Raw genomic sequence first — 24,612 nt, forward strand, 5'->3', positions numbered from 1 at the left:
GATATGATCACATCCTGCTGTTTGTCTTTTTTTCATCCAATTCAACTCAATGAGCCCCGAAGTGCTTTTGCACGAACGCGCGCGGCAGGCAGAAGTCTACCACCAATAACCCGGCCCTCCTATATAGTACATGTATACATGTAATAATTATAGGCTATAACCACATGAAAACGACACAGCTATAACTTGTCATCAGCTCGTCATCTACACGCCTGTTTCAAAGGACCTGATTGACATGTACATGAGATTGTCTTACTATATATATACATGTATACGCAATGATTTCCTCTCGACCAGTTTTGTGGGCTGTCGGTTCGCTTATCACATATTATTTTACATACAGTACACTGTACGTACTACGGACTATAGAATACACATACACGTTGAATATACTGTGTCATCACTATGAGCCCAGGGCCTTGACTGGTTTTTACATTTCTCGTGCGGTGGCAACACACTGCATGGTATGTTTTGACATGATGCTATGACTGCATGTATACAACCAACTGAGCTGTGATTCCCGCGCGCCCATATTACATACATTACATATATTATTTCTTCTACCATGTCCCGCAGTATCAGAATAATACGCGCGCGGTGCTGGTCGACTGCACGTACACACGTACACACTCACTGTTATTGATGTACACGTCATCCGTACAAACCTAACCCTGCTGCAGTATTGCATGCATGAACAGAGCCGGCCGGCTAACCCTAACCGGCCTAACCCTAACCGGCCTTACCCTAACCGGCCTAACCCTAGTGTCAAACTTTCAATGCAACACTGAACTATCACAACTTACAATAGCACGCACGTACGACTCGAACATCATGTCTATAACGTACATGATTGTCTAAAGTACACAATCATGGCCATGGTAGGCCTACTACAACTCACATCGGAAATAGGCCCCCTCACTTTGACCCACCCCCCCCCCCTGCGCCGCCCGTACGGCTGGAATTTGACCTGGGTGAGGTGTTTTGGAAACGATTTCACCCCCTCACCCCCTCACCTATTTGATGCATATCTGGCTGGATGAAAAATCGCGAAAATCTTCGAGTACGGCGTAACGGTGAATACGCGCGCCGGGTGTTGTTGTGCGTAATTTGACCTGTGCGAGGTGTTTGGTAAACGATGTGTGCAGGTATTGGCAAAGTTAGCTAGAAATTTGGTGGAGGGGTTAGCGAGTTAGGGGCATATTTGTTAAATTTGTATCCTGTTCTAGCGTTAGTTCATATATCGGCCAGCGGGAAAATACAGGTGGCAGCACCGGCGGCCGGTTGGTTACCATGGTCACTCAGACTATCCTCTTCACTCCCATGCAGTGCTGTACATTTAATAGATGGGGAAGCTACCTGCGCGGCCGGGTGACTCATCGCTGACTCTCGAGACAGTGCATGTGCTACCTGGACAGGCATGCGCACCATGCAGGTACGTACCTACTTGCTCTGTGGAGCCTCAGTCAGTGTAATTGTTGTTCAGTGTAATTGTTGTAGTTGTTTACCATAGTAACCATACATGCATATGCAATTAGGCATGTGCGTGGTCTCTTTTGGCGGTAGAATTATTATCAGCTTAGAATTACTGTTCATGAACTCATTAATCAGAGGTGAATGGTGGTGCGTGGGTGCATGGTTGACCACTACTGCACCCTATTTATAACCCCTGTGACTTTTAAATATTTTTTTGCTTGTTTTTAACATATCATCAATCATTTTCATCTCATTTGTGACTTCTGTATAACATAAAATGATATTATTCTGTGTAAATTGATTTTTGGCTAGTGCATGAGGTGAATTAATCATTAACCATGACCCATGATCAGAAAGTTTTGATAGTTTGGATGGATGATATGCCATCATGGCAGTTGATCGAAGAAGCAGTTGGCCGCTAGCACAGCGCCGGAGTAGTTGGTGGTTGGGAGAGAGGTGTGTGCGTGCGCGGGTGTGCGGGTGCGTATGTGTGTGTGTGTGTGTGTGTGTGTGTGTGTGTGTGTGTGTGTGTGTGGGGGGGGGGGGGGGTGATATAGTTACGATGATGCCTTTTTGCCCGGAGATAAGCATGAAAGCATAGATAATGATCCCGAGACCCGGCCGAGTGTAGGATTTGAATTCAAAAAGACCTTAGCCGACCGGCCCTGTCCTTAATATTATTATCATCTAAGTGTTTGAGGTCTCACTAGCCAGTATGCATGTGATCAGGTGGTGTCTCATGCATGCATTGTGCTATGTAAACAGTCTATAATATGCATCACTGTATTATGTCTAGACGACGTTGAAACTTGGTCAGATGTGCATTCTACAATAGTAGACAAGCTATTGTAGAATTGTATAGGTTTGTGTGAGCAGAGAGTATAAGGGGCCTGCTGCCAAGTCTACAGCCGCTGATGGCGCTAGGCCTGGCCTCCGCACCGGCTAGTGAGACCTGCCGCTGATTAATGGCTACGTGTTGTGTTGTTGTGGACGACGAGTGGGTTGAACAGGACTGGTTTCACGGTAGGATTTTGTCATGGAAACGAGGAAATAGACATTGAGACCAATGTACTTTCAAGATTATTGCATCATAAATGGGACCAGATTGTCGACTTCTTGCCACACGCCATGATATTGACGAAATCGTCGTCGTCGTCGAAACGAGCAACCCCGGACCGACGGAAAAGTAAGCAGACTGAAAATCTTTTGCGAAATTTTGCCAGTTCAAAGCACGATTTCTTCGCGGAAAGAGAAAAATAGTCTCTGGCAGCGATGCAGATTGTTGTTTAATGCATTTCGATTCGCCCCAGGGTATCGTCACACTTTGATTCGGCCCTGTTTCGACGAAATCTCGAACGGAAAAGCGGCTACTCTGCTCCGTAAACATCATCGCGTCCCGCTGAAGACAATCTCGGCTCCCCAGGTAAATTGCTGTGCATTGGCCTATACGATTCGCGTGCAAAAATGTCACCTGGGCGCGGAGGTTTTCTGGTTCCGGTCAACCGGGTCAAGACGGTATACACACACACACACACACACACACCCGCACACAATCGACTCTAACCGTTATTATATTATCATTATTATCATTATTATTATAAACCCGATGAAGATAGGCGTCTCATTTCTATTTCAGGTATTTTGTAATGATGTTCTGCTGGGAGACTCTGTCTGTCTAGTGTTGTTGTGAAACGTTAGTAGGTTAGCAACTAACTTAGTAGTGTGTTGACATGCATATCTGACCTCGTCCTCGGTCATCATCAGCTGATCGATGTAAACAAACAATTCGTGTCACTGTGCATGCTGTGCTGGGCCTAGAACAGCAGCAGCAGCAGCAGCATGCAGTTGAGTCTCGTAGTGATTACAATATCTCGTCGTTCATTGGTCGATGCTGTTTAATAATTTATCTTTGCAGGTGCACGTCATGATGTTTGTTAGATTTGTCAAGTCGTGTCCAAGAGAAGAAAGGAATGCACGACGTCGGTGCTGTCGTGCAGTGGATCGATACCAAGCACTACTGATGACGGTAGAGGAGCAGGAGGAAACCGGGGGTTCCACAGGAGTAGGTGGTAATTGCATCACAGATCACGCAGGATTCACCTGCGGTGTGCTTGATAGTGATACAGCTTGGTATGATCAATATTAATATGTACTATTATAACTAAGACCCATGCAGTATGTATGGACGGTACTTCAAAAAAGTACCGTCACATCGCCGGCTATATAGGCAGCTTGTACGTTCGCTGGGCTTTTGGTTTCCTGGGCAAGGACATTCGTGTTGTGGTTCCATGCTGTGCAGTCGGTCTGCAAGGTGCATGAGGGCATTCGAGTTTCCTCCACAAGTTTGGACCTGAGGATGAAGCAGAATTTGTTGGATTCATGGAAGCCATGGAGGAGGAAGCCATGGAGGTGTCCGTCCGAGCAGATCATGTCAATCAATGATCAATGAATGTGTTGTGACAATGACTATAGCTGTTGTGATGATATAGCCAAGTGAGAAAGACAATGACAATCACACACAATGTTTATCAATAATGTTCTTCTATTTTTATTTGTAATAAAACTTCGAGTGAACATTGTTAATTCAAAATTTGCATTCTTAAAATTTTTCATGCATGCTTGGGACTTTTTCACTGCGCAATAATATGAACTTCCAGAAACTAGGGCCTCGAGTACTACACTATAAAAAAGCTGATATTATCAGAGCTTGTCATCATTTATCCAGGAAGCCAGTGATCGAGAAGTTCTCAACACGTCATGCAGTCAGTCTACATCATCTACACAGTAACAGCCTACACAATGATGTGTGCATGAGTTCTTGAGGCTGGTGCATGTATGTCTATCTCAGCAGGCGTTCTTGTTGAAGCGACTTCGATGCTGCAAGTGCAATCAATACAGCCTCTTCCTTGGAAGCAGGTGGCGGTGTGTGCAGCGAGGCCAGATTTGGAGTATCATCAGTCATTACACATAGTTTACGTCATAGGTCTCTCCAGTCTTCACCAGCCGGATGACTTCCTCCACCACACTCTGTCTGTCGGCATAGATTCTGAAAGAGATGAGTGAAGCAGTGTACTTAAAAGAGAACACAACAAATGGATTGTGTGTGATTGGAAATATCAGACACATTAATAAAGTGTGTAATATCCGCCGCTCAAATAGTCACTTCATTTGGTTTTCAATGTCAGTCATTTGAGATATCAGGCAGTCAGCAGCGGCAGTGCTACGTAGTTATAATTACTACTGGCTGCATTGCGGGCACGCGCGTGAATGTAACTGCACTCTGCATCTTCCAGTTTAGTTACAAGTAGTATTAAGTACGTAGACATGAAGATTGCCTACACACTGAAATAAATTAAAACAAGGAACACTGTGTATGCAATTATAATTGCTAACTGAACTGACCTGCTCACTCACTCATTGCCTGGTGGTAGGTGAAGTGGAAGCCCTCCTCCAACCCTGAGGTCTGAGCATCAGAACTGAGCTTTTTAACAGATTTAAGAACCAGCTTGTTCAACATCACTCTATATGGCAGAGAGTGTGTGTGTCATACGTACGTGTCATGCCTCAGAACCTGAAATAATGAAATGCACATATTATTATTATAATCAACACACTTATAATAATTTGATTCCACAATGCAATGTTTGCTTTAATATGGGAGGCACATACATGTACGTACAAGGTTACGTATTTCTGATAAAGTTAGCATTTTGGAGACACTTTGTCAATCAAAGATTAGAACAAGTGAATGTAGTAACGTAACACAGTAGCAGCAAAGTGCTGAGTATTAACATTTCTCATATGGCAGGAGAACGGCTCTCTGATTTCGCCTCAGAACAGCCGTCCCCGTCGAACAGTTCAGATTTCAAGAACTGGGTGTTAGTGTTTGGATTCTTGTACTTGAAACTGATGCTCTCGTAATCGCCTAGATTCATCACACCTGCATTGCGACACGTTTTACTCATGACGTTATACGCTGCAAAATTTTCACAAGTCCAACCAAAAATCTATAATATTCACATTCCCATGTATGAATCTCTCCTAAACACTTTGTCTACGTGTTTTTTACCAGATACAAACATGATTCCAGCAGCAGTGAAAACTCAGGTACCACATTGAATGTTCTCTTTATAGACATGATGATTGCAGGGTTGGGGATTCCCATCATCACTTTTCAAAACTTTTTCATTTTTTAAGATAGACCCCTACAACCTGCGAGAAAGTTGTTCAGAATCGAAAGGAGATCATTTTAAGCTTTAGTTCATCGAAATCGGTCTATCGGTTTAAATTTTATGAGAGTTTAAAAATTGTACACTGTTTCATTGAAATGGCATTAGTCAAAAGTAGCAGCGCCATCTGCGATCTACCGGTGGCGGGAATCGGAACTACATTACTGTAGGCAGCCATTTTGATTTTTTTGGCAGTCAGGGACAACACCCCTGGGCCAAAGTCAATGAAGGAGACCTCCGTTTAACAAAATCACCTCAATTCGTGATCACACGTGACCATACAATTAATTTATTCATCAATCCAAATGATAGTTGACCTTTCGACCCCCTATGCATATATAATAAGGTAACGTTGTATATGCATAAGGAATTGTTCCTTTCGTAGTACATTGTGTAGGCAAATATTGTGAAAATGGCCAAAATTCACAGTAGGCACGGACATAGATACGTCATAACCTATGTCTCTGCCTACTGCGAACTACTAGCGCCACTCTGGTGGTGGAGTGGTGGAAGTGGTGGAAGTTGAAACTAGAGAAAGTCACAACTAGGGAATAATGGCGCTGTAGGTCATACCGTCCATAATGACAATGAGCTGTGATTCCATGACAACAGCAAGGGCAAACTTACTTGTTGACTGAAAGATTTGCATTCCAATTGGGATCTCGCATCTCATCATCAATGAATGCGCTTGACAGGACACTGTTCTTGTCGGTGTTCGGCATGATGTTTTCATTTATAACAGCAACTGGAAGAGCAAAGAATGCATTGCAATAAACAGTGATGAATCAAAATCAAAATCAGTTGGCTGTCCTCACCTCATTCTCACAATATCCGGTAGGCCCAGGCTACAGGTTCAAAATTATGATTATGTACATCAAGGCCAGGCAGAAAATGACCAACATTCACTGCACTGTGGCATTCCAATGACGATAGTGTGGAAGTACATACATTGTACCGAGAAATAAAGGCACAGCAATACTGTACAAACAACATGCCCAGAACACATTTTGATCTTTTTTAAAAGTACTTACCTAGTAGATAGATAGACATCACAAACTTAGAAGTTCTAGAAGTAGAGGGCAGTTCTCGTTCATTTTCTGCAATCACCTGGATCGAGTGGGGCACCACAAATGGCATCATCGTCATCTGAACCACTATCAGTTGTTGACAGCAGGCCGAGCTGATGCTGTTTTCGATCATATTCACCAACTGTGCACCCTCCTCAACAAGCTGATAAAAAGAAGAAACTTTTAAAGTGAATGAAAAGCTGGCCTATGAATTATTTCACAATTGCATTTAGCAACATAGCAATCTGACACCAGGTCTAGGGCTGTCAAAGCTTGACAGGACAGTCTTCTTGTCGGTGTTCAGCATGATGTTTTTATTAACAGCAACTGGAAGAGCAAAGAAAGCACTGCAATAAACAGTGATGAATCAAAATCAAAATCAGTCAATTCCTTGGTTGTGCTCATTGGTCTCTTGCTTGCGATCATTCTTTGTCATGTGTACTGGAATAGTTTATCCTCTATATAATGTGTCCTCCTGACTCAATATGTTCTCCATGAACAACTCTCCTCAACTACCTTAAAATTCCCTCCACCCAAAAGTACACACAGATCTGTGATGTCGTCTCTACATGAGTACAATGTCATAATTGTGATTCCATGACAACAGCAAGGGCAAACTTACTTGTTGACTGAAAGATTTGCATTCCAATTAGGATCTCGCATCTCGTCATCAATGAATGTGCTTGACAGGACACTGTTCTTGTCGGTGTTCGGCGTGATGTTTTCATTTATAACAGCAACTGGAAGAGCAAAGAATGCATTGCAATAAACAGTGATGAATCAAAATCAAAATCAGTTGGCTGTCCTCACCTCATTCTCATAATATCCGGTAGGCCCAGGCTACAGGTTCAAAATTATGATTATGTACATCAAGGCCAGGTGAGGCAGAAAATGACCAACATTCACTGCACTGTGGCATTCCAATGACGATAGTGTGGAAGTACATACATTGTACCGAGAAATAAAGGCACAGCAATACTGTACAAACAACATGCCCAGAACACATTTTGATCTTTTTTAAAAGTACTTACCTAGTAGATAGATAGACATCACAAACTTAGAAGTTCTAGAAGTAGAGGGCAGTTCTCGTTCATTTTCTGCAATCACCTGGATCGAGTGGGGCACCACAAATGGCATCATCGTCATCTGAACCACTATCAGTTGTTGACAGCAGGCCGAGCTGATGCTGTTTTCGATCATATTCACCGACTGTGCACCCTCCTCAACAAGCTGATAAAAAGAAGAAACTTTTAAAGTGAATGAAAAGCTGGCCTATGAATTATTTCACAATTGCATTTAGCAACATAGCAATCTGACACCAGGTCTAGGGCTGTCAAAGCTTGACAGGACACTGTTCTTGTCGGTGTTCGGCATGATGTTTTCATTTATAACAGCAACTGGAAGAGCAAAGAAAGCATTGCAATAAACAGTGATGAATCAAAATCAAAATCAGTCAATTCCTTGGTTGTGCTCATTGGTCTCTTGCTTGCGATCATTCTTTGTCATGTGTACTGGAATAGTTTATCCTCTATATAATGTGTCCTCCTGACTCAATATGTTCTCCATGAACAACTCTCCTCAACTACCTTAAAATTCCCTCCACCCAAAAGTACACACAGATCTGTGATGTCGTCTCTACATGAGCACAATGTCATAATTGTGATTCCATGACAACAGCAAGGGCAAACATGTACATTTGCATTTTTTTTCACTCAATTCGCGTGTTTTGAAAAAATGATGCAATGCAATGCATTGGTTTGTGATGAAGGAAAAACGATTACCCTTACCCCTGTATTACCTAGTCGGTTGTAAGAATTTCTGACAAAAATAAATTTCCCGGAAATTCACAAGTCCAACCAAAAATCTATAATATTCACATTCCCATGTATGAATCTCTCCTAAACACTTTGTCTACGTGTTTTTTACCAGATACAAACATGATTCCAGCAGCAGTGAAAACTCAGGTACCACATTGAATGTTCTCTTTATAGACATGATGATTGCAGGGTTGGGGATTCCCATCATCACTTTTCAAAACTTTTTCATTTTTTAAGATACACCCCTACAACCTGCGAGAAAGTTGTTCAGAATCGAAAGGAGATCATTTTAAGCTTTAGTTCATCGAAATCGGTCTATCGGTTTAAATTTTATGAGAGTTTAAAAATTGTACACTGTTTCATTGAAATGGCATTAGTCAAAAGTAGCAGCGCCATCTGCGATCTACCGGTGGCGGGAATCGGAACTACATTACTGTAGGCAGCCATTTTGATTTTTTTGGCAGTCAGGGACAACACCCCTGGGCCAAAGTCAATGAAGGAGACCTCCGTTTAACAAAATCACCTCAATTCGTGATCACACGTGACCATACAATTAATTTATTCATCAATCCAAATGATAGTTGACCTTTCGACCCCCTATGCATATATAATAAGGTAACGTTGTATATGCATAAGGAATTGTTCCTTTCGTAGTACATTGTGTAGGCAAATATTGTGAAAATGGCCAAAATTCACAGTAGGCACGGACATAGATACGTCATAACCTATGTCTCTGCCTACTGCGAACTACTAGCGCCACTCTGGTGGTGGAGTGGTGGAAGTGGTGGAAGTTGAAACTAGAGAAAGTCACAACTAGGGAATAATGGCGCTGTAGGTCATACCGTCCATAATGACAATGAGCTGTGATTCCATGACAACAGCAAGGGCAAACTTACTTGTTGACTGAAAGATTTGCATTCCAATTGGGATCTCGCATCTCATCATCAATGAATGCGCTTGACAGGACACTGTTCTTGTCGGTGTTCGGCATGATGTTTTCATTTATAACAGCAACTGGAAGAGCAAAGAATGCATTGCAATAAACAGTGATGAATCAAAATCAAAATCAGTTGGCTGTCCTCACCTCATTCTCACAATATCCGGTAGGCCCAGGCTACAGGTTCAAAATTATGATTATGTACATCAAGGCCAGGCAGAAAATGACCAACATTCACTGCACTGTGGCATTCCAATGACGATAGTGTGGAAGTACATACATTGTACCGAGAAATAAAGGCACAGCAATACTGTACAAACAACATGCCCAGAACACATTTTGATCTTTTTTAAAAGTACTTACCTAGTAGATAGATAGACATCACAAACTTAGAAGTTCTAGAAGTAGAGGGCAGTTCTCGTTCATTTTCTGCAATCACCTGGATCGAGTGGGGCACCACAAATGGCATCATCGTCATCTGAACCACTATCAGTTGTTGACAGCAGGCCGAGCTGATGCTGTTTTCGATCATATTCACCGACTGTGCACCCTCCTCAACAAGCTGATAAAAAGAAGAAACTTTTAAAGTGAATGAAAAGCTGGCCTATGAATTATTTCACAATTGCATTTAGCAACATAGCAATCTGACAACAGGTCTAGGGCTGTCAAAGCTTGACAGGACAGTCTTCTTGTCGGTGTTCAGCATGATGTTTTTATTAACAGCAACTGGAAGAGCAAAGAAAGCACTGCAATAAACAGTGATGAATCAAAATCAAAATCAGTCAATTCCTTGGTTGTGCTCATTGGTCTCTTGCTTGCGATCATTCTTTGTCATGTGTACTGGAATAGTTTATCCTCTATATAATGTGTCCTCCTGACTCGATATGTTCTTCATGAACAACTCTCCTCAACTACCTTAAAATTCCCTCCACCCAATAGTACACACAGATCTGTGATGTCGTCTCTACATGAGCACAATGTCATAATTGTGATTCCATGACAACAGCAAGGGCAAACTTACTTGTTGACTGAAAGATTTGCATTCCAATTAGGATCTCGCATCTCGTCATCAATGAATGTGCTTGACAGGACACTGTTCTTGTCGGTGTTCGGCGTGATGTTTTCATTTATAACAGCAACTGGAAGAGCAAAGAATGCATTGCAATAAACAGTGATGAATCAAAATCAAAATCAGTTGGCTGTCCTCACCTCATTCTCATAATATCCGGTAGGCCCAGGCTACAGGTTCAAAATTATGATTATGTACCATCAAGGCCAGGTTAGGCAGAAAATGACCAACATTCACTGCACTGTGGCATTCCAATGACGATAGTGTGGAAGTACATACATTGTACCGAGAAATAAAGGCACAGCAATACTGTACAAACAACATGCCCAGAACACATTTTGATCTTTTTTAAAAGTACTTACCTAGTAGATAGATAGACATCACAAACTTAGAAGTTCTAGAAGTAGAGGGCAGTTCTCGTTCATTTTCTGCAATCACCTGGATCGAGTGGGGCACCACAAATGGCATCATCGTCATCTGAACCACTATCAGTTGTTGACAGCAGGCCGAGCTGATGCTGTTTTCGATCATATTCACCGACTGTGCACCCTCCTCAACAAGCTGATAAAAAGAAGAAACTTTTAAAGTGAATGAAAAGCTGGCCTATGAATTATTTCACAATTGCATTTAGCAAGACAGCAATCTGACACCAGGTCTAGGGCTGTCAAAGCTTGACAGGACACTGTTCTTGTCGGTGTTCGGCATGATGTTTTCATTTATAACAGCAACTGGAAGAGCAAAGAAAGCATTGCAATAAACAGTGATGAATCAAAATCAAAATCAGTCAATTCCTTGGTTGTGCTCATTGGTCTCTTGCTTGCGATCATTCTTTGTCATGTGTACTGGAATAGTTTATCCTCTATATAATGTGTCCTCCTGACTCAATATGTTCTCCATGAACAACTCTCCTCAACTACCTTAAAATTCCCTCCACCCAAAAGTACACACAGATCTGTGATGTCGTCTCTACATGAGCACAATGTCTAATTGTGATTCCATGACAACAGCAAGGGCAAACATGTACATTTGCATTTTTTTTCACTCAATTCGCGTGTTTTGAAAAAATGATGCAATGCAATGCATTGGTTTGTGATGAAGGAAAAACGATTACCCTTACCCCTGTATTACCTAGTCGGTTGTAAGAATTTCTGACAAAAATAAATTTCCCGGAAATTCACAAGTCCAACCAAAAATCTATAATATTCACATTCCCATGTATGAATCTCTCCTAAACACTTTGTCTACGTGTTTTTTACCAGATACAAACATGATTCCAGCAGCAGTGAAAACTCAGGTACCACATTGAATGTTCTCTTTATAGACATGATGATTGCAGGGTTGGGGATTCCCATCATCACTTTTCAAAACTTTTTCATTTTTTAAGATAGACCCCTACAACCTGCGAGAAAGTTGTTCAGAATCGAAAGGAGATCATTTTAAGCTTTAGTTCATCGAAATCGGTCTATCGGTTTAAATTTTATGAGAGTTTAAAAATTGTACACTGTTTCATTGAAATGGCATTAGTCAAAAGTAGCAGCGCCATCTGCGATCTACCGGTGGCGGGAATCGGAACTACATTACTGTAGGCAGCCATTTTGATTTTTTTGGCAGTCAGGGACAACACCCCTGGGCCAAAGTCAATGAAGGAGACCTCCGTTTAACAAAATGACCTCAATTCGTGATCACACGTGACCATACAATTAATTTATTCATCAATCCAAATGATAGTTGACCTTTCGACCCCCTATGCATATATAATAAGGTAACGTTGTATATGCATAAGGAATTGTTCCTTTCGTAGTACATTGTGTAGGCAAATATTGTGAAAATGGCCAAAATTCACAGTAGGCACGGACATAGATACGTCATAACCTATGTCTCTGCCTACTGCGAACTACTAGCGCCACTCTGGTGGTGGAGTGGTGGAAGTGGTGGAAGTTGAAACTAGAGAAAGTCACAACTAGGGAATAATGGCGCTGTAGGTCATACCGTCCATAATGACAATGAGCTGTGATTCCATGACAACAGCAAGGGCAAACTTACTTGTTGACTGAAAGATTTGCATTCCAATTGGGATCTCGCATCTCATCATCAATGAATGCGCTTGACAGGACACTGTTCTTGTCGGTGTTCGGCATGATGTTTTCATTTATAACAGCAACTGGAAGAGCAAAGAATGCATTGCAATAAGCAGTGATGAATCAAAATCAAAATCAGTTGGCTGTCCTCACCTCATTCTCACAATATCCGGTAGGCCCAGGCTACAGGTTCAAAATTATGATTATGTACAGCAAGGCCAGGTTAGGCAGAAAATGACCAACATTCACTGCACTGTGGCATTCCAATGACGATAGTGTGGAAGTACATACATTGTACCGAGAAATAAAGGCACAGCAATACTGTACAAACAACATGCCCACAACATGCCCAGAACACATTTTGATCTTTTTTAAAAGTACTTACCTAGTAGATAGATAGACATCACAAACTTAGAAGTTCTAGAAGTAGAGGGCAGTTCTCGTTCATTTTCTGCAATCACCTGGATCGAGTGGGGCAGCACAAATGGCATCATCGTCATCCGAACCACTATCAGTTGTTGACAGCAGGCCGAGCTGATGCTGTTTTCGATCATATTCACCAACTGTGCACCCTCCTCAACAAGCTGATAAAAAGAAGAAACTTTTAAAGTGAATGAAAAGCTGGCCTATGAATTATTTCACAATTGCATTTAGCAACATAGCAATCTGACAACAGGTCTAGGGCTGTCAAAGCTTGACAGGACAGTCTTCTTGTCGGTGTTCAGCATGATGTTTTTATTAACAGCAACTGGAAGAGCAAAGAAAGCACTGCAATAAACAGTGATGAATCAAAATCAAAATCAGTCAATTCCTTGGTTGTGCTCATTGGTCTCTTGCTTGCGATCATTCTTTGTCATGTGTACTGGAATAGTTTATCCTCTATATAATGTGTCCTCCTGACTCAATATGTTCTCCATGAACAACTCTCCTCAACTACCTTAAAATTCCCTCCACCCAAAAGTACACACAGATCTGTGATGTCGTCTCTACATGAGCACAATGTCATAATTGTGATTCCATGACAACAGCAAGGGCAAACTTACTTGTTGACTGAAAGATTTGCATTCCAATTAGGATCTCGCATCTCGTCATCAATGAATGTGCTTGACAGGACACTGTTCTTGTCGGTGTTCGGCGTGATGTTTTCATTTATAACAGCAACTGGAAGAGCAAAGAATGCATTGCAATAAACAGTGATGAATCAAAATCAAAATCAGTTGGCTGTCCTCACCTCATTCTCATAATATCCGGTAGGCCCAGGCTACAGGTTCAAAATTATGATTATGTACATCAAGGCCAGGTTAGGCAGAAAATGACCAACATTCACTGCACTGTGGCATTCCAATGACGATAGTGTGGAAGTACATACATTGTACCGAGAAATAAAGGCACAGCAATACTGTACAAACAACATGCCCAGAACACATTTTGATCTTTTTTAAAAGTACTTACCTAGTAGATAGATAGACATCACAAACTTAGAAGTTCTAGAAGTAGAGGGCAGTTCTCGTTCATTTTCTGCAATCACCTGGATCGAGTGGGGCACCACAAATGGCATCATCGTCATCTGAACCACTATCAGTTGTTGACAGCAGGCCGAGCTGATGCTGTTTTCGATCATATTCACCGACTGTGCACCCTCCTCAACAAGCTGATAAAAAGAAGAAACTTTTAAAGTGAATGAAAAGCTGGCCTATGAATTATTTCACAATTGCATTTAGCAAGACAGCAATCTGACACCAGGTCTAGGGCTGTCAAAGCTTGACAGGACACTGTTCTTGTCGGTGTTCGGCATGATGTTTTCATTTATAACAGCAACTGGAAGAGCAAAGAAAGCATTGCAATAAACAGTGATGAATCAAAATCAAAATCAGTCAATTCCTTGTTTGTGCTCACTGAAAAGTTTGTCATCACTTACTGACATTGGTTGTATTCCACTCATACAGTCACTCCATATGATGGGCCGGCCCAGGTCTCTTGCTTGCGATCATTCTTTGTCATGTGTACTGGAATAGTTTATCCTCTATATAATGTGTCCTCCTGACTCAATATGTTCTCCATGAACAACTCTCCTCAACTACCTTAAAATTCCCTCCACCCAAAAGTACACACATATCTGTGATGTCGTCTCTACATGAGCACAATGTCATAATTGTGATTCCATGACAACAGCAAGGGCAAACATGTACATTTGCATTTTTTTTCACTCAATTCGCGTGTTTTGAAAAAATGATGCAATGCAATGCATTGGTTTGTGATGAAGGAAAAACGATTACCCTTACCCCTGTATTACCTAGTCGGTTGTAAGAATTTCTGACAAAAATAAATTTCCTGGAAATTCACAAGTCCAACCAAAAATCTATAATATTCACATTCCCATGTATGAATCTCTCCTAAACACTTTGTCTACGTGTTTTTTACCAGATACAAACATGATTCCAGCAGCAGTGAAAACTCAGGTACCACATTGAATGTTCTCTTTATAGACATGATGATTGCAGGGTTGGGGATTCCCATCATCACTTTTCAAAACTTTTTCATTTTTTAAGATAGATACAACCTGCGAGAAAGTTGTTCAGAATCGAAAGGAGATCATTTTAAGCTTTAGTTCATCGAAATCGGTCTATCGGTTTAAATTTTATGAGAGTTTAAAAATTGTACACTGTTTCATTGAAATGGCATTAGTCAAAAGTAGCAGCGCCATCTGCGATCTACCGGTGGCGGGAATCGGAACTACATTACTGTAGGCAGCCATTTTGATTTTTTTGGCAGTCAGGGACAACACCCCTGGGCCAAAGTCAATGAAGGAGACCTCCGTTTAACAAAATGACCTCAATTCGTGATCACACGTGACCATACAATTAATTTATTCATCAATCCAAATGATAGTTGACCTTTCGACCCCCTATGCATATATAATAAGGTAACGTTGTATATGCATAAGGAATTGTTCCTTTCGTAGTACATTGTGTAGGCAAATATTGTGAAAATGGCCAAAATTCACAGTAGGCACGGACATAGATACGTCATAACCTATGTCTCTGCCTACTGCGAACTACTAGCGCCACTCTGGTGGTGGAGTGGTGGAAGTGGTGGAAGTTGAAACTAGAGAAAGTCACAACTAGGGAATAATGGCGCTGTAGGTCATACCGTCCATAATGACAATGAGCTGTGATTCCATGACAACAGCAAGGGCAAACTTACTTGTTGACTGAAAGATTTGCATTCCAATTGGGATCTCGCATCTCATCATCAATGAATGCGCTTGACAGGACACTGTTCTTGTCGGTGTTCGGCATGATGTTTTCATTTATAACAGCAACTGGAAGAGCAAAGAATGCATTGCAATAAACAGTGATGAATCAAAATCAAAATCAGTTGGCTGTCCTCACCTCATTCTCACAATATCCGGTAGGCCCAGGCTACAGGTTCAAAATTATGATTATGTACAGCAAGGCCAGGTTAGGCAGAAAATGACCAACATTCACTGCACTGTGGCATTCCAATGACGATAGTGTGGAAGTACATTGTACCGAGAAATAAAGGCACAGCAATACTGTACAAACAACATGCCCACAACATGCCCAGAACACATTTTGATCTTTTTTAAAAGTACTTACCTAGTAGATAGATAGACATCACAAACTTAGAAGTTCTAGAAGTAGAGGGCAGTTCTCGTTCATTTTCTGCAATCACCTGGATCGAGTGGGGCACCACAAATGGCATCATCGTCATCTGAACCACTATCAGTTGTTGACAGCAGGCCGAGCTGATGCTGTTTTCGATCATATTCACCAACTGTGCACCCTCCTCAACAAGCTGATAAAAAGAAGAAACTTTTAAAGTGAATGAAAAGCTGGCCTATGAATTATTTCACAATTGCATTTAGCAACACAGCAATCTGACACCAGGTCTAGGGCTGTCAAAGCTTGACAGGACACTGTTCTTGTCGGTGTTCGGCATGATGTTTTCATTTATAACAGCAACTGGAAGAGCAAAGAAAGCATTGCAATAAACAGTGATGAATCAAAATCAAAATCAGTCAATTCCTTGTTTGTGCTCACTGAAAAGTTTGTCATCACTTACTGACACTGGTGGTTGTATTCCACTCATACAGTCACTCCATATGATGGGCCGGCCCAGGTCTCTTGCTTGCGATCATTCTTTGTCATGTGTACTGGAATAGTTTATCCTCTATATAATGTGTCCTCCTGACTCAATATGTTCTCCATGAACAACTCTCCTCAACTACCTTAAAATTCCCTCCACCCAAAAGTACACACATATATGTGATGTCGTCTCTACATGAGCACAATGTCATAATTGTGATTCCATGACAACAGCAAGGGCAAACATGTACATTTGCATTTTTTTTCACTCAATTCGCGTGTTTTGAAAAAATGATGCAATGCAATGCATTGGTTTGTGATGAAGGAAAAACGATTACCCTTACCCCTGTATTACCTAGTCGGTTGTAAGAATTTCTGACAAAAATAAATTTCCCGGAAATTCACAAGTCCAACCAAAAATCTATAATATTCACATTCCCATGTATGAATCTCTCCTAAACACTTTGTCTACGTGTTTTTTACCAGATACAAACATGATTCCAGCAGCAGTGAAAACTCAGGTACCACATTGAATGTTCTCTTTATAGACATGATGATTGCAGGGTTGGGGATTCCCATCATCACTTTTCAAAACTTTTTCATTTTTTAAGATAGACCCCTACAACCTGCGAGAAAGTTGTTCAGAATCGAAAGGAGATCATTTTAAGCTTTAGTTCCTCGAAATCGGTCTATCGGTTTAAATTTTATGAGAGTTTAAAAATTGTACACTGTTTCATTGAAATGGCATTAGTCAAAAGTAGCAGCGCCATCTGCGATCTACCGGTGGCGGGAATCGGAACTACATTACTGTAGGCAGCCATTTTGATTTTTTTGGCAGTCAGGGACAACACCCCTGGGCCAAAGTCAATGAAGGAGACCTCCGTTTAACAAAATGACCTCAATTCGTGATCACACGTGACCATACAATTAATTTATTCATCAATCCAAATGATAGTTGACCTTTCGACCCCCTATGCATATATAATAAGGTAACGTTGTATATGCATAAGGAATTGTTCCTTTCGTAGTACATTGTGTAGGCAAATATTGTGAAAATGGCCAAAATTCACAGTAGGCACGGACATAGATACGTCATAACCTATGTCTCTGCCTACTGCGAACTACTAGCGCCACTCTGGTGGTGGAGTGGTGGAAGTGGTGGAAGTTGAAACTAGAGAAAGTCACAACTAGGGAATAATGGCGCTGTAGGTCATACCGTCCATAATGACAATGAGCTGTGATTCCATGACAACAGCAAGGGCAAACTTACTTGTTGACTGAAAGATTTGCATTCCAATTAGGATCTCGCATCTCGTCATCAATGAATGTGCTTGACAGGACACTGTTCTTGTCGGTGTTCGGCGTGATGTTTTCATTTATAACAGCAACTGGAAGAGCAAAGAATGCATTGCAATAAACAGTGATGAATCAAAATCAAAATCAGTTGGCTGTCCTCACCTCATTCTCATAATATCCGGTAGGCCCAGGCTACAGGTTCAAAATTATGATTATGTACATCAAGGCCAGGTTAGGCAGAAAATGACCAACATTCACTGCACTGTGGCATTCCAATGACGATAGTGTGGAAGTACATACATTGTACCGAGAAATAAAGGCACAGCAATACTGTACAAACAACATGCCCACAACATGCCCAGAACACATTTTGATCTTTTTTAAAAGTACTTACCTAGTAGATAGATAGACATCACAAACTTAGAAGTTCTAGAAGTAGAGGGCAGTTCTCGTTCATTTTCTGCAATCACCTGGATCGAGTGGGGCAGCACAAATGGCATCATCGTCATCTGAACCACTATCAGTTGTTGACAGCAGGCCGAGCTGATGCTGTTTTCGATCATATTCACCAACTGTGCACCCTCCTCAACAAGCTGATAAAAAGAAGAAACTTTTAAAGTGAATGAAAAGCTGGCCTATGAATTATTTCACAATTGCATTTAGCAACATAGCAATCTGACAACAGGTCTAGGGCTGTCAAAGCTTGACAGGACAGTCTTCTTGTCGGTGTTCAGCATGATGTTTTTATTAACAGCAACTGGAAGAGCAAAGAAAGCACTGCAATAAACAGTGATGAATCAAAATCAAAATCAGTCAATTCCTTGGTTGTGCTCATTGGTCTCTTGCGTGCGATCATTCTTTGTCATGTGTACTGGAATAGTTTATCCTCTATATAATGTGTCCTCCTGACTCAATATGTTCTCCATGAACAACTCTCCTCAACTACCTTAAAATTCCCTCCACCCAAAAGTACACACAGATCTGTGATGTCGTCTCTACATGAGCACAATGTCATAATTGTGATTCCATGACAACAGCAAGGGCAAACTTACTTGTTGACTGAAAGATTTGCATTCCAATTAGGATCTCGCATCTCGTCATCAATGAATGTGCTTGACAGGACACTGTTCTTGTCGGTGTTCGGCGTGATGTTTTCATTTATAACAGCAACTGGAAGAGCAAAGAATGCATTGCAATAAACAGTGATGAATCAAAATCAAAATCAGTTGGCTGTCCTCACCTCATTCTCATAATATCCGGTAGGCCCAGGCTACAGGTTCAAAATTATGATTATGTACATCAAGGCCAGGTTAGGCAGAAAATGACCAACATTCACTGCACTGTGGCATTCCAATGACGATAGTGTGGAAGTACATACATTGTACCGAGAAATAAAGGCACAGCAATACTGTACAAACAACATGCCCAGAACACATTTTGATCTTTTTTAAAAGTACTTACCTAGTAGATAGATAGACATCACAAACTTAGAAGTTCTAGAAGTAGAGGGCAGTTCTCGTTCATTTTCTGCAATCACCTGGATCGAGTGGGGCACCACAAATGGCATCATCGTCATCTGAACCACTATCAGTTGTTGACAGCAGGCCGAGCTGATGCTGTTTTCGATCATATTCACCGACTGTGCACCCTCCTCAACAAGCTGATAAAAAGAAGAAACTTTTAAAGTGAATGAAAAGCTGGCCTATGAATTATTTCACAATTGCATTTAGCAAGACAGCAATCTGACACCAGGTCTAGGGCTGTCAAAGCTTGACAGGACACTGTTCTTGTCGGTGTTCGGCATGATGTTTTCATTTATAACAGCAACTGGAAGAGCAAAGAAAGCATTGCAATAAACAGTGATGAATCAAAATCAAAATCAGTCAATTCCTTGGTTGTGCTCATTGGTCTCTTGCTTGCGATCATTCTTTGTCATGTGTACTGGAATAGTTTATCCTCTATATAATGTGTCCTCCTGACTCAATATGTTCTCCATGAACAACTCTCCTCAACTACCTTAAAATTCCCTCCACCCAAAAGTACACACAGATCTGTGATGTCGTCTCTACATGAGCACAATGTCATAATTGTGATTCCATGACAACAGCAAGGGCAAACATGTACATTTGCATTTTTTTTCACTCAATTCGCGTGTTTTGAAAAAATGATGCAATGCAATGCATTGGTTTGTGATGAAGGAAAAACGATTACCCTTACCCCTGTATTACCTAGTCGGTTGTAAGAATTTCTGACAAAAATAAATTTCCCGGAAATTCACAAGTCCAACCAAAAATCTATAATATTCACATTCCCATGTATGAATCTCTCCTAAACACTTTGTCTACGTGTTTTTTACCAGATACAAACATGATTCCAGCAGCAGTGAAAACTCAGGTACCACATTGAATGTTCTCTTTATAGACATGATGATTGCAGGGTTGGGGATTCCCATCATCACTTTTCAAAACTTTTTCATTTTTTAAGATAGACCCCTACAACCTGCGAGAAAGTTGTTCAGAATCGAAAGGAGATCATTTTAAGCTTTAGTTCATCGAAATCGGTCTATCGGTTTAAATTTTATGAGAGTTTAAAAATTGTACACTGTTTCATTGAAATGGCATTAGTCAAAAGTAGCAGCGCCATCTGCGATCTACCGGTGGCGGGAATCGGAACTACATTACTGTAGGCAGCCATTTTGATTTTTTTGGCAGTCAGGGACAACACCCCTGGGCCAAAGTCAATGAAGGAGACCTCCGTTTAACAAAATGACCTCAATTCGTGATCACACGTGACCATACAATTAATTTATTCATCAATCCAAATGATAGTTGACCTTTCGACCCCCTATGCATATATAATAAGGTAACGTTGTATATGCATAAGGAATTGTTCCTTTCGTAGTACATTGTGTAGGCAAATATTGTGAAAATGGCCAAAATTCACAGTAGGCACGGACATAGATACGTCATAACCTATGTCTCTGCCTACTGCGAACTACTAGCGCCACTCTGGTGGTGGAGTGGTGGAAGTGGTGGAAGTTGAAACTAGAGAAAGTCACAACTAGGGAATAATGGCGCTGTAGGTCATACCGTCCATAATGACAATGAGCTGTGATTCCATGACAACAGCAAGGGCAAACTTACTTGTTGACTGAAAGATTTGCATTCCAATTGGGATCTCGCATCTCATCATCAATGAATGCGCTTGACAGGACACTGTTCTTGTCGGTGTTCGGCATGATGTTTTCATTTATAACAGCAACTGGAAGAGCAAAGAATGCATTGCAATAAGCAGTGATGAATCAAAATCAAAATCAGTTGGCTGTCCTCACCTCATTCTCACAATATCCGGTAGGCCCAGGCTACAGGTTCAAAATTATGATTATGTACAGCAAGGCCAGGTTAGGCAGAAAATGACCAACATTCACTGCACTGTGGCATTCCAATGACGATAGTGTGGAAGTACATACATTGTACCGAGAAATAAAGGCACAGCAATACTGTACAAACAACATGCCCACAACATGCCCAGAACACATTTTGATCTTTTTTAAAAGTACTTACCTAGTAGATAGATAGACATCACAAACTTAGAAGTTCTAGAAGTAGAGGGCAGTTCTCGTTCATTTTCTGCAATCACCTGGATCGAGTGGGGCAGCACAAATGGCATCATCGTCATCCGAACCACTATCAGTTGTTGACAGCAGGCCGAGCTGATGCTGTTTTCGATCATATTCACCAACTGTGCACCCTCCTCAACAAGCTGATAAAAAGAAGAAACTTTTAAAGTGAATGAAAAGCTGGCCTATGAATTATTTCACAATTGCATTTAGCAACATAGCAATCTGACAACAGGTCTAGGGCTGTCAAAGCTTGACAGGACAGTCTTCTTGTCGGTGTTCAGCATGATGTTTTTATTAACAGCAACTGGAAGAGCAAAGAAAGCACTGCAATAAACAGTGATGAATCAAAATCAAAATCAGTCAATTCCTTGGTTGTGCTCATTGGTCTCTTGCTTGCGATCATTCTTTGTCATGTGTACTGGAATAGTTTATCCTCTATATAATGTGTCCTCCTGACTCAATATGTTCTCCATGAACAACTCTCCTCAACTACCTTAAAATTCCCTCCACCCAAAAGTACACACAGATCTGTGATGTCGTCTCTACATGAGCACAATGTCATAATTGTGATTCCATGACAACAGCAAGGGCAAACTTACTTGTTGACTGAAAGATTTGCATTCCAATTAGGATCTCGCATCTCGTCATCAATGAATGTGCTTGACAGGACACTGTTCTTGTCGGTGTTCGGCGTGATGTTTTCATTTATAACAGCAACTGGAAGAGCAAAGAATGCATTGCAATAAACAGTGATGAATCAAAATCAAAATCAGTTGGCTGTCCTCACCTCATTCTCATAATATCCGGTAGGCCCAGGCTACAGGTTCAAAATTATGATTATGTACATCAAGGCCAGGTTAGGCAGAAAATGACCAACATTCACTGCACTGTGGCATTCCAATGACGATAGTGTGGAAGTACATACATTGTACCGAGAAATAAAGGCACAGCAATACTGTACAAACAACATGCCCAGAACACATTTTGATCTTTTTTAAAAGTACTTACCTAGTAGATAGATAGACATCACAAACTTAGAAGTTCTAGAAGTAGAGGGCAGTTCTCGTTCATTTTCTGCAATCACCTGGATCGAGTGGGGCACCACAAATGGCATCATCGTCATCTGAACCACTATCAGTTGTTGACAGCAGGCCGAGCTGATGCTGTTTTCGATCATATTCACCGACTGTGCACCCTCCTCAACAAGCTGATAAAAAGAAGAAACTTTTAAAGTGAATGAAAAGCTGGCCTATGAATTATTTCACAATTGCATTTAGCAAGACAGCAATCTGACACCAGGTCTAGGGCTGTCAAAGCTTGACAGGACACTGTTCTTGTCGGTGTTCGGCATGATGTTTTCATTTATAACAGCAACTGGAAGAGCAAAGAAAGCATTGCAATAAACAGTGATGAATCAAAATCAAAATCAGTCAATTCCTTGTTTGTGCTCACTGAAAAGTTTGTCATCACTTACTGACATTGGTTGTATTCCACTCATACAGTCACTCCATATGATGGGCCGGCCCAGGTCTCTTGCTTGCGATCATTCTTTGTCATGTGTACTGGAATAGTTTATCCTCTATATAATGTGTCCTCCTGACTCAATATGTTCTCCATGAACAACTCTCCTCAACTACCTTAAAATTCCCTCCACCCAAAAGTACACACATATCTGTGATGTCGTCTCTACATGAGCACAATGTCATAATTGTGATTCCATGACAACAGCAAGGGCAAACATGTACATTTGCATTTTTTTTCACTCAATTCGCGTGTTTTGAAAAAATGATGCAATGCAATGCATTGGTTTGTGATGAAGGAAAAACGATTACCCTTACCCCTGTATTACCTAGTCGGTTGTAAGAATTTCTGACAAAAATAAATTTCCTGGAAATTCACAAGTCCAACCAAAAATCTATAATATTCACATTCCCATGTATGAATCTCTCCTAAACACTTTGTCTACGTGTTTTTTACCAGATACAAACATGATTCCAGCAGCAGTGAAAACTCAGGTACCACATTGAATGTTCTCTTTATAGACATGATGATTGCAGGGTTGGGGATTCCCATCATCACTTTTCAAAACTTTTTCATTTTTTAAGATAGATACAACCTGCGAGAAAGTTGTTCAGAATCGAAAGGAGATCATTTTAAGCTTTAGTTCATCGAAATCGGTCTATCGGTTTAAATTTTATGAGAGTTTAAAAATTGTACACTGTTTCATTGAAATGGCATTAGTCAAAAGTAGCAGCGCCATCTGCGATCTACCGGTGGCGGGAATCGGAACTACATTACTGTAGGCAGCCATTTTGATTTTTTTGGCAGTCAGGGACAACACCCCTGGGCCAAAGTCAATGAAGGAGACCTCCGTTTAACAAAATGACCTCAATTCGTGATCACACGTGACCATACAATTAATTTATTCATCAATCCAAATGATAGTTGACCTTTCGACCCCCTATGCATATATAATAAGGTAACGTTGTATATGCATAAGGAATTGTTCCTTTCGTAGTACATTGTGTAGGCAAATATTGTGAAAATGGCCAAAATTCACAGTAGGCACGGACATAGATACGTCATAACCTATGTCTCTGCCTACTGCGAACTACTAGCGCCACTCTGGTGGTGGAGTGGTGGAAGTGGTGGAAGTTGAAACTAGAGAAAGTCACAACTAGGGAATAATGGCGCTGTAGGTCATACCGTCCATAATGACAATGAGCTGTGATTCCATGACAACAGCAAGGGCAAACTTACTTGTTGACTGAAAGATTTGCATTCCAATTGGGATCTCGCATCTCATCATCAATGAATGCGCTTGACAGGACACTGTTCTTGTCGGTGTTCGGCATGATGTTTTCATTTATAACAACAACTGGAAGAGCAAAGAATGCATTGCAATAAACAGTGAT

General features: G+C 41.1%; 1 protein-coding gene and 1 long non-coding RNA gene across 17 annotated transcripts; one reads left to right on the top strand and one right to left on the bottom strand.

The window, feature by feature from the left end:
• Window positions 1-1,457: 1,457 nt before the first annotated feature.
• On the top strand, window positions 1,458-4,063 carry LOC135483433 (uncharacterized). Its single transcript, XR_010446315.1, has 2 exons — window positions 1,458-2,659; window positions 3,389-4,063. It is a non-coding gene; the product is annotated as an uncharacterized LOC135483433 (long non-coding RNA).
• LOC135483432 (uncharacterized) lies at window positions 3,998-24,564 on the bottom strand. 16 transcript variants are annotated; one of them, XM_064764355.1, is made up of 25 exons: window positions 24,458-24,564; window positions 23,172-23,259; window positions 22,706-22,904; window positions 22,297-22,414; window positions 21,639-21,837; window positions 21,219-21,336; window positions 19,537-19,735; window positions 19,128-19,245; window positions 18,470-18,668; window positions 16,291-18,167; window positions 14,589-15,992; window positions 14,123-14,321; window positions 13,714-13,831; window positions 13,056-13,254; window positions 12,636-12,753; window positions 10,955-11,153; window positions 10,545-10,662; window positions 9,887-10,085; window positions 9,483-9,600; window positions 7,801-7,999; window positions 7,392-7,509; window positions 6,734-6,932; window positions 6,330-6,447; window positions 4,876-5,044; window positions 3,998-4,519 (listed from the first exon to the last, which is right to left on the bottom strand). In XM_064764355.1, the coding sequence occupies exons 2-5, from the start codon at window positions 23,193-23,195 to the stop codon at window positions 21,810-21,812; spliced, it is 369 nt and encodes a 122-aa protein (XP_064620425.1). In that variant the 5' UTR covers window positions 23,196-23,259; window positions 24,458-24,564; the 3' UTR covers window positions 3,998-4,519; window positions 4,876-5,044; window positions 6,330-6,447; window positions 6,734-6,932; window positions 7,392-7,509; window positions 7,801-7,999; window positions 9,483-9,600; window positions 9,887-10,085; window positions 10,545-10,662; window positions 10,955-11,153; window positions 12,636-12,753; window positions 13,056-13,254; window positions 13,714-13,831; window positions 14,123-14,321; window positions 14,589-15,992; window positions 16,291-18,167; window positions 18,470-18,668; window positions 19,128-19,245; window positions 19,537-19,735; window positions 21,219-21,336; window positions 21,639-21,809. The 16 variants fall into 16 exon arrangements, with proteins under 16 accessions (XP_064620425.1, XP_064620424.1, XP_064620426.1 ...); XM_064764354.1 differs by having other exon boundaries at window positions 23,969-24,564; XM_064764356.1 differs by having other exon boundaries at window positions 14,589-14,676; window positions 15,875-15,992; window positions 23,172-24,564.
• Window positions 24,565-24,612: the final 48 nt, after the last annotated feature.

Source organism: Lineus longissimus, chromosome 2 (genome assembly GCF_910592395.1).
Source record: "Lineus longissimus chromosome 2, tnLinLong1.2, whole genome shotgun sequence".
Taxonomy (NCBI): Eukaryota; Metazoa; Nemertea; class Pilidiophora; order Heteronemertea; family Lineidae; genus Lineus; species Lineus longissimus.